This window comes from Panthera leo, chromosome F3 (assembly GCF_018350215.1).
Source record: "Panthera leo isolate Ple1 chromosome F3, P.leo_Ple1_pat1.1, whole genome shotgun sequence".
NCBI lineage: Eukaryota > Metazoa > Chordata > Mammalia > Carnivora > Felidae > Panthera > Panthera leo.
Genome location: NC_056696.1, coordinates 66,188,404 through 66,198,983, shown reverse-complemented (window position 1 = coordinate 66,198,983; position 10,580 = coordinate 66,188,404). Strand labels below are relative to the sequence as shown.

Genomic DNA, 10,580 nt, shown 5'->3' with positions numbered 1-10,580 from the left:
CCAAATGTCCATCGATGGGTGAATGGATAAAGAAGATGTGAGATACATACACAAACACACACACACACACACACACACACACACACACACACACACACACAATGGAGTATTACTTAGCAATCAAAAAGAATGAAATCTTGCCATTTGCAACTACGTGGATGGAACTAGAGGGTATTAGGGTAAGCAGAATTAGTCAGAGAAAGACAAATGTCATATGACTTCACTCATATGAGGACTTTAAGATACAAAATAGATGGACATAAGGGAAGGGAAGCAAAAATAACATAAAAACAAGGAGGGGGACAAAACATAAGAGACTTTTAAATATGGAGAACAAACTGAGGATTTCTGGAAGGGTTGTGAGTGGGGAGACGGGCTAAATGGGTAAGGTACATTAAGGAAGACACTTGTTGGGATGAGCACTGGGTGTTATATGTAGGGGATGAATCACTGGATTCTACTCCTGAAATCATTATTGCACTAGATGCTAACTAACTTGGATGTAAATTAAAAAAGAAAAAAAGAAAGAAAGAAAGAAAGAAAGAAAGAAGGAAGGAAGGAAGGAAGGAAGGAAGGAAGGAAGGAAGGAAGGAAAGGACCACGGGCTCAAAATGACGGTTTGGGCCAGGCCAACTCCCCAAACCTTGTTTAATACCTAACCTAAGTGCAGTTCCAGCCTCCCCCAGAAATGTAAGTGTTCATGCATCAGTGAGGAATTTACAAATGAGGTCCTCTGTCACATGAGCCCTCTCCCTCCCCCAAGGAGGGGAAGTCATCTGCATGATCAGACCCCCTCTTCTTCCCAATTACTGGAGGGTGACCTTTAAATTTATCTGGTTGATTTTATTTTTTAACACAAGCAGTGACACATCAGAGATGTGAACGGGCTGGGGTGAGGGTGAGACATGAAAGAAGTTCTTGGGCAGTGTCCCAAGGACTGGAGAGACAGGGTGACAGCAGGGTCCAGGGTTGGGTGCTGGGGAGCCGTGTGTCTTCATGGGTTACTGTCTGGATGAGGAGAAAAGGCATGGAAGGTAGGGTCCCTTTTCCATGCCACACGAGACTTGTTCCCCAGCCTGAACAGGGCCTGAATCAGGGCCTCAGGGAGCACGACGGAGGCTGGTGACAGGGAGAAGCTGGAAGCCGAGAGGAGGGTCAGACCCGGAGGGGAAGTGAGAGTCTGAGTAGGTGTCCAGGGTTGAGGGCGGAGCCCATTTGCATTGTCGCGGAGACTCAGGGCAGGCGTGTGTGTTGAGAAGGAAGTCAGAAGAGAGGGGCTGCGTGTGGGGAGGTTTGTGAGAACAGACGCCAAAGACCCACTTTCCGAGAGAAAGAAAGAACATCTGCACATAAGATGCTGTTGTTGCAACTGGTGTTGCTCACGGTTCTTGTCCCAGGCAGTAACAGTGACGATGGTGAGGATGTGGCCCTGCCTGGTCAGTGCAAGAGTGTTTGTCTACATTTGTGTGATGTGTGTCATGTGTGCACATATGTTGTTGTGTACATGTGTGCATGTGTGTATATGTGTATGAGTATGTGTGTATATGTGCCTGTGTGTGTATCTCTGTGTGTTTCTGCCGTGTGTGCACGTGTGTGGGTGGGTGTCTGTATGTCTGTGTTTGCATCTGTGTCTATATGTGTGCATATCACGTGTAACTCTGAGCGTGTGTGTACGTGTGTGCACTGGTGTCTGTGCGCACGTGCACACATGGTGTGGGTTCCCCAGCACATTCCTGGGGAGTGAGGCATGTCCACCTGGTTCCTCCCTGAGCCTCCCTGACCCCAGGGCCTTGTGCTCTTCTGAATGGTGGGTGCCAAGCTCGGGGCTCTGGGGCAGCACGTGTCTCCAGAGGGAACTACGGCTCCCTGTCCTCCAGATTTCGGTGCCCCTCCCTGGCCCCTTTTGCTGATTCTCTCTCCTTCCCTCTGCCCTCCTCTTCCTCAGTCTATCTGTTCTTCTGGCACAGACTTCCAGGAGCCAATCACTTTTCGAATCATCCTGACCTCATCTTTTTACAACCGTGCCCGGACACAAAATCAGGGTTCAGCTTGGCTGGGACAGCTGCAGACTCATGGCTGGGACAGCAAGACCGGAGCTTTCATTTTCCTGCGGCCTTGGTCCAGGGGCAACTTCAGCAAAGAGAGGCTCATTGAACTAGAAAAGTTATTCCATTCATACTCCAGTAGATTTCTTCAGGTATTTCAGGACCATGTCAGTCAATGGCAGCTTGAATGTGAGTTCAGGTCCCTCAGGGCAGGTGGGATGGAGGTGGTCGGTGTGTGTGTAACCTTGAGTTCCTTCTTCCTCCTGGGTAGACCCTCCACTGGCTGCTGAACCTCTCGACTCCCATTGTAAAACTGAATCACATCCCTCTGTTCACGGGGCAGAAGCCAGACCCTGATTCTCGAAAAGCTTTATGTCTTCTGCTCCTTCCCCTCCTCTCGTTGACCTCAGGCTGTGCTCTGAGGCCTCCAGTAATGTCTGCAGTGACCACCCCATTCCCTGGCCTGCAGCCAGACATCCTCCTCTCCCTTACTCTGTGACTGATCCTTGAAATGTGCTTTTTTCTCCATTCAATCCCCTCAGTGACCTCTGTCTGTGTGTTTCAGTACCCCCTGCCCTCCTTTCACCCCAGACGGTTTCATCCCAGCTCTTCTGAGGACCCCTCCCTGTCCTCTGCCCACACCTTCCCATCTCTCTTCCAACATTTATTCCTTCCTCAGTCATTCACCTTTTCCTCTGTCTCCAGCGACCACCATTTCCCCTCTCTCTAAGCCTTCACTCAAACCAAAATCTCCCGTTCCTTCTGATACCCTCGGTTTCTCCTTCTGCTTCCACTGTCCCTGGCTTCCATTTACCACATCTCATCTCTTTCCCTCCCCCTTTCTTGTATCTCATACCCCCTTTTCCAAGATCCCTTTCAGGTCCAGCTGGAAGGAGGCTGTGAGCTGCACCTTGGAGAAGCATCAGTAGGATTTGCGCGGGTTGCATATCAAGGATCAGATCTCATGAACTTCCAGAACACGTCATGGTGGCCATCTCCAAAGGGAGGAAGGAGGGCTCAGCAGGTCTGCACAGTCTTCAATCAGCACCATGTGGTCAATGTAAGAACACAGGCAGAAATCAATGACATCTGCCCCCATTTCCTCTTGGGTCTTCTTGACGCAGGAAAGACAGATCTGCAGCGACAAGGTCAGTCCTGCTCCCTCCCTCCAAGCATTCTCTCTCTGTACTCAAAAATTTGCCACATTTCCTCAAATTCAGGGTGAGAAGGTGCCAAGAAGGAGAGGGGATGATGCTGACAGGTTTCTAGAGGTGGAAAGACGTGTGTATCTAAAGCGATGTGAAAATCTACCTTCTAAGTCTGAGAATTCCTGTCCTGTCTCTGCAGTGAGGCCAGAGGCCTGGCTGTCCACTGGCCCCAGTCAGAGTCAGGGGCCTGGCCATCTGCTCTTTGTGTGCCACGTCTCTGGCTTCTACCCAAAGCCAGTGTGGGTGATGTGGATGCGGGGTGACCAGGAGCAACAGGGCACCCGACGAGGTGACGTTTTGCCCAATTCTGACGGGACATGGTATCTTCAGACGTCCTTGAATGTGGAAGCCAGGGAGGCAGCCAGCCTGTCTTGCCGAGTGAGACACAGCAGTCTAGAAGGCCAGGATATTGTCCTCTACTGGGGTGAGAAAGGGCTGGTGTCCAGCTGGGAAAGGGTGGTCCTCCAGCAGTGCAGGAGAGATAGATACAAAGTTGGGATTCTAGGGACTCCAGATCATAAAGGACTAAAATTAGTGACCTAAGAAATGGAGAGCTGGGTGTGAGGGTCCTGTAGATACAGCAGGAAGCAGAGGGTTGGTTGAAGGGTCCATCTATGAGCAGGGATGGGAGAGGAGAAAGAGGAAGGGTGGTTGGTGAGGCAGAGGGTGACGGGAGCAAAAAGGACCAGGTAGGTGCAGGTCAACCCGGGGTGGATGGGAATTGACACCCTCTGTGCACCAAACCCACAGAGCAGCACCGCCCCGTGGGCTTGGTCTTCCTGGCGGTGGTCGTGCCCCTGGTGCTTCTGGCAGGTCTTGCATTCTGGCTCTGGAAGCGCTGGTAAGTCTGGAACCACCTTCCTGCTCTTTCCCAACTGTGTCCCCACCTTCCTGTCTGTCCTCAGCCCTCCTCCAAATCCATGCCCCTTCCCCTGAAGTCCTCACTCCACCTGCTGCAGAGCATTTCCAATCTGTTCCTCCCAGGAAATCACACTGGAGACATCAGTGCACTGGCCTTCCTTTGGAGTAAGATCCCTGCAGCCCTGGTTCCAGCACTTACCTAAACCCAGCTCAGTGGTGATGGATTTGCAAGTCTCTGTGTGCAACTTTCATCTTTCCTTTCTGCTCAATGATCAGTTGTCAATATCAGCTGAGTGTCATTTAGTGGGATGTGTTGTTCTCACCTCTTTCTGGGACTTAAATCTCAAAATTCTCTCAAAGTAAAATGAAGTCTGAGTACCTCCCTGGGTCACAGGCAACAGATGTCATTTCCTCCTGGGAGCCCTCCCCGATTCACAAGTGGAAGGAGTCTGTGCTTTGTGAGAGTTTCACACCACCTTTAGTTTCTTTTTGGAAATATATGCCTCCCTTCCCATCCTTTGTGACCACGCAGTTAGGTCCATTTTCCCTTCTAATTTGTAGACATTTTGTGGGCAAAGTCCATGTCTTTTTAATACTTGTATCCTCAAAAAAAAAAAAAAAAAAAAAAAAAAAAAAAAAAAAAAAAACTTGTATCCTTGGCAAGGAGTCTCACCTGCATGGAATATGTCCTCAACAAATACCTGTGTTGAATTTATGCCAATTTTATACTTTTTTCTTTTTCTCGTGATTCCTGTCATGTTTGTGGTAGTTGAGATGTTTGATGCTCTTTTTGTGAAAGGTCTTCTCATTTTTGCCTCGAGACTTGATACCTTCATGGTTCCTTGGTAACATCTCTGAACCCCTGAGGAGAACACAGTTTTGTCTGTGGATATTTCTATTATTTAAACCAGACACCTGTTGGAGTGGACCTGTTGTGGATGAAAGGAGGAGGGCAGATGCAGGTCCTGGCTGTTTGAGGCCCTCAGGACAGCAGCAGAGACGTCACCTTGGGGTTTGTTGGCAATATAGGGGCTTGGGGTTCACTGCATCACAATTTTCTTTTTAAGAAAATCAGCAGGGTATTTATAGGTGCATAAAATACGATGCCCGAGAGGTAGCACTGCCAGTGTGTCCTTGGAGGGAAATGAGTGGGTCCAGAAAAGAGAACAAGAGTGTTGTGCTCAGGAAAGAACGGGGGTCTGGCAGGGAGAGGGCATACAGAGCATCCTCACATTCGTGGCTGCTGTGTTACAGTCGCTGAGGGCATGGAGTCAGCCACATGAGCTGTTATTCCTGGGGGAAATACAGGGTTACAGATCTTGGAGCTTTTGCCCCTTGATGAATACACAGCCTTGTTTCACGTGTGTTTTTGTTTAAAGACAGCATATATATATGCTTTATTTACCAATACTGAAATGCCAGCTCAGAAGTGTTTCACATTTCTAGCCTTGGGTACTGTGGTCACCAGTGGTCACCAGTGTCTTTGGCTTTCAGTCTCACAGCTCTGCTGCCCATGATGCTCTTAGAAACAAGCAAGAAATGGTCACCATCTCATGCCTCCATGAATATAGCTCCTTTACTGTTATGTCATCATTGTGTCCTAAATATGACTTTAGTACTTTCTGGAGTGGCTCCACATGGACATCACAAATTTCCTGTTCATTTTCCTGGATTTTTGCATTGTTGATTCATTGCTACTGACCTCATGGCCCACAACTCTGCCTTGTGAGCCTGAGTGAGCCTTACCCGCACAGGTGTTTTTGTCTGTGAGGCACATCCCGCCTTCTGTGCTTAGGGCCACCCATGCTCCTTGTAGCTCTGGGATTCAGGGTCATTTTAAATACAAAATCACCAAGAAAGAGCATGTAAGTGAGGAAAGTGTGGTACCAAATGGATCATGAATGGGCACATGTTTGCAGTGTGGGAATTCACACAGGAAGGCAGAGCGGTACCTGGTTCAGCCTCACCAGGGAACATGTGGGGTGTGTGACACATGTTGGCCACTCTATGTGTCCATGAACAGCAATGAGCACATGTGTCTGGGGTTACATATCAATGCCAGTAGGTAGACCAATCTGTACAGACAGACTCCGTGAATAATGAACATGGACACTTGTGACTTATGACCCCAAAAGCAGTGGAAACATCCATGGATAGACTTTAGTTACTATAGATTTCATTAATTCACTCAATAAACCTTTCTCAAGCCCTGACCATGCAGCAGGGACATTTGGAGTATAAGGTAGTGGGAAGAAAAGGTCATAGTCTTTGGGGTTTGAAAATTTTGCTTTCTTGATTTTTTAAGATTTTAATTGTTGTTTCTAAATAGTTTCTTAGTACAGGAATTTTCTGGGTTTACTTAGGGGAAAGGGACTTAGCTGTAATTTGTTCAGGGTCTGAGAGGAGAGGCTCAGGGCAGAAGAACATTCAGAGGGACCCAAGTGCAGGCTCCCACCGTTGCACATGTGGACATTTCTGGAATAATAATCTTAAGATGGGAGAGGTGACAAAGGTGAAAAACATTGGTAGGGAGAGAGAAAATCATGGGACTTCTCCAAACTTCTCTTCTAGATTGGACTGTTGGCCTACTTCTCTAGGGTCTAGTCTACTTTGTCACCCTCGTATGGCCACCTTGTGGCTTTTGGCTGGTTGACTCCACTCTCATGTGTAGCCCTGAACTCTTATCAGCCCGAGTCCATCAGGAGAAAGCATCCTTGACAATGTGACGGGAGAAAGATGGACATGTAACTTCCAGTTTGGCCAATCATCAGACAGAAGCCACTTATCCTTGCCCAGAGTGATGGGCACTGGCTCCAGGTGGCTCAGGTTACAGGTGTTCTGATTCTTGTGGTCAATGGCAGGCAATGAGATGGTCTCTCTTGTCCTGGATAAGAAGGTTGGGGTATGAAGTGTGAAACTATGATCCATTTTTCAGCATATGAGAAGCAAGGCTGAGGATAATACCTTCATGCAAGAAGGCAGAGAAATTGTATACATGAAATTTTCCTGGAAAGTAGGATCTAAAGTGTTCTCAACACAAGAATGAAAAAGAAAAGAATAGAAAGAGCAGAGGATCCAGACGTGAGGTGGTGGCTGTGCTAACTAGTGGGATTGTGGGCCTCATGTCACCATGAACACACACGCTGAACATCAAATGGTACTTCATTTTATGTTTTTAAAAGAAACGGAGTGGGGCACCTGGGTGGCCCAGTCAGTTGCGTATTGGACTTTGGCTCAGGTCATGATCTCATGGTTTGTGGGTTTGAACCCTGCATCGGGCTCTGTGCTGACCTCACTCATTGCCTGAAGCCTGCTTCATATTCTGTGTCTCCCTCTCTCTCTGGCCCTCTTCCTCTCACGCTCTGTCCCTCTCTCTCAAAAATAATAAACATTAAAAAAACCCAGAATATATTGGACAACAATTAAAAGTATTTAAACATGGATCAATGTAAATAAAATATTAATTTTCATAATCTGTTTCAATTCATGTGTTCTTGATCAATTCTGCATTTTCCTTCCAAAATGCTGCATGCGCCACATGAGCCCAAGGCGGCCCCAGAATGGCTCACTAACAACACAGGGACCAAACCCTGCACACAACAGGCAAGGACAGCTATTGCAGATGACTGACTGAAGGACAAAGTAGATCATCCACCACAGCAGGGCACATGCACACACACGAGAGAGACACCCCTGAAGTACCAGGTCCTGGTGAACAGGGACACTACGCTGCGGGTCGCAACAGGAACTTTTCTTCATAAGGCCACTCCTTTCAGGAGCAGGAGACATAGTTAACTTTCCTATCACACAGAGACAGACCCAGGGACTTGGAGAAAATGAGGGGACAGAGGAATATGTCCCCAAATGAAAGAACAGTACAACATAACAGCAAGAGCGGTAAGTGAAAAGGAGAGAAAGGATATGCCTGATAGAGATTTTATTTCTTTATTTTTTTCTCCAAATTTTTATTTAAATTGTAGTTAGTTAACATATGGCATCACATTGGTTTCAGTAGTAGAATTTAGTGATGCATCCTTATACACAATACCCAGTGCTCATCACAACAAGTGCCCTCCTTAATACTCATCACCCAATTAGCCCATCCCCCCATCCACCGCCCTCCACCATCCCTCAGTTTGTTCTCTCGTTAAGAGGCTCTTACCGTTTGCCTCCTTCTCTCTCTCCTTTGTCTCCCTCCCATAAGTTATTGTGTTTTGTTTCCTACATTCCGCATATGAGTGAAATCAGATGGTATTTGTCTTTCTCTGCCTGACTTATTCGCTTAGCATAATACGCCCTAGCTCCACCCATGTCACACACACACCACGTCTTCTTTATCCATTCATCAGTCAATGGATATTTGGGCTCTTTCCTCAGTTTGGCTACTGTCGAAAATGCTGCTATAAATATCGGGGTGCATGTACCCCTTTGAATCTGTATTTTTGTATCCTTTGGGTAAATACCTAGTTGCACAATTGCTGGATCATAGCGTAGTTCTATTGTTAACTTTTTGAGAAACCTCCACACTGTTTTCCATAGTGTGGGCCAGTTTGCGTTCCCATCAACAGTGTCAGAGGGTTCCCCTTTCTCTTCATCCTTGCCAACATCTGTTGTTTCCTGTGTTATTAATTTTAGTCATTCTGGTAGCTGTGAGGTATTTTGATTCATATTTCCCTGATGATGAGTGACTTTGAGCACCTTTTCATGTGTCTGTTAGATATCTGGATGTCTTCTTTGGAAAAATGACTATTCATGCCTTTTCCATTTCTTAACTGAATTATTGGTTTCTTGGGTGTTTAGTTTGATAAGTTCTTTATAGATTTTGGATACTAACCCTTTATCAGTTATGTCATTTGCAAATATCTTCTCCCATTCTGCCAGGAGCCAACCCATCCAGCTTTCCTGATGGCACAACCCGGGTGGTTGGTGGAAGGGCAACGCACAGCAACCCTCCAAACGGGAAGCTACTGGTATCCCTCCTGTTACTCATCATGGCCATCCCCATGGTCCAATTGGCATTGATGATTCAAAATAAAGCCTTGGGGGCAAACTCGGGGATATTTTCTGGGGATGAGGGAAAAACCATGAGAATCCGAAGACGGATAATGAAACCTTATATCTAGTCAGTGCCACCCCCGCCTGCCCATCCCCTATCTAAAGGAAGGATAGAGCCATATATTTCCCAGCCAAGGAGGGGGGCAAATGGGTTTGAAACCCCAATCCGGCAACAAAGGAATGTATCTATGGATACAAGTTACTCCAACCCCTAGAACCACTTGGCCCCCAGGAGGCATTCCAGAGCATAACTGGACCTGGTGGGTTAAGGTACAGAATGGTTCATTAGTTCCTAGATATACATTGTCTCTCTGGGAGCACATGAAATGTGGGTTCCCAGGGCCCTCTTGGTTTCCTCCTGGCACCCCAGACCAAAGCGAATACTTTTGTTCCTTGTACCGCAAATGGTTCAAAGGAACAATTAAGAAGTCATGTCCCTGTAAATGTTCCACTTGAGGTGTTGAGAGCTAGATGACCTTTCATGAAAATAGCGAAGCAAACACTTTATAAACTATAAATAAACGTAGATACATAATGAAAGTAGTATGAAGAAATCAATCAATAAGCAAAGGGCGGGAGGGAATATTTCAAGAAAATAACTATGTTATTCCTTAATGGGTGATTATATAAAGGAACACTTTTAGAATTAGGTAATGTCGAGAAACACAGATGACGCACGCTACAAGGAAATTGCTAACAAATATGATGCCACGTTTGCCACAATAAAGTGGCCAGTCTAACCCACTGCTGTTGTCTGTGTCCATTTGTTATTTTTGCCAATGCCGTTCGTTCATCCTTCAGGAACCCCTGGACCTGCTGGGGCTGGACATCAGCACCATTCCTTAGGCTGCTCTCAGTTTTAGTTGATAGTTTCCTTGAGTGTACAGAAACTTCTTATCTTGATCAAGTCCCAATAGTTTATGTTAGCTTTTGTTTCCCTTGCCTCCAGCAACATGTCTAGTAAGAAGTTGCTATAACCAATGTCAAAGAGATTGCTGCCTGTGTTCTTCTCTAGCATGTGATAGTTTCTTCTCCTAAATTTGGGTGTTTCATCCATTTCAAATTTATTTTTACGTATGGTGTAAGAAAGTGGTTCAGTATCATTGTTCTACATGTTGCTGTCCTGTTTTCCCAACAGTGTGTGTTGAAGAGACATTTTTCCATTGGATATTCCTTCTTGCTCTGTTGAACTTTAGTTGACCATATAGTTGTGGGTTTTCTAATTGTTCCATTGATCTATGTGTCTGTTTTCATGCCAGTAGCTTCCTGTCTTGATGACTACAGATTTGTAAATATAGTTTGAAGTTCAATGTCATGATGCCTCCAGTTTGCTTTTCTTTTTCAAAAGTATTTTGGCTATTCAGGGTCTTTTGTGGTTCCACACACATGTTAAGATTGATTGTTCCAGCTC

At 46.3% G+C, this 10,580-nt stretch overlaps 1 protein-coding gene across 2 annotated transcripts; it reads left to right on the top strand.

Moving 5' to 3' along the window:
• The first annotated feature begins 597 nt into the window (after positions 1-597).
• LOC122212240 (T-cell surface glycoprotein CD1a-like) lies at positions 598-5,410 on the top strand. Of its 2 annotated transcripts, none has more exons than XM_042926005.1 (6): positions 598-1,415; positions 1,968-2,234; positions 2,915-3,193; positions 3,393-3,677; positions 4,004-4,094; positions 4,238-5,410. In XM_042926005.1, exons 1-6 carry the CDS (start codon positions 1,355-1,357, stop codon positions 4,281-4,283), a joined length of 1,029 nt encoding a protein of 342 aa, XP_042781939.1. In that variant the 5' UTR covers positions 598-1,354; the 3' UTR covers positions 4,284-5,410. The 2 variants fall into 2 exon arrangements, with proteins under 2 accessions (XP_042781939.1, XP_042781938.1); XM_042926004.1 differs by having other exon boundaries at positions 598-1,436.
• The last annotated feature ends 5,170 nt before the right edge of the window (positions 5,411-10,580 follow it).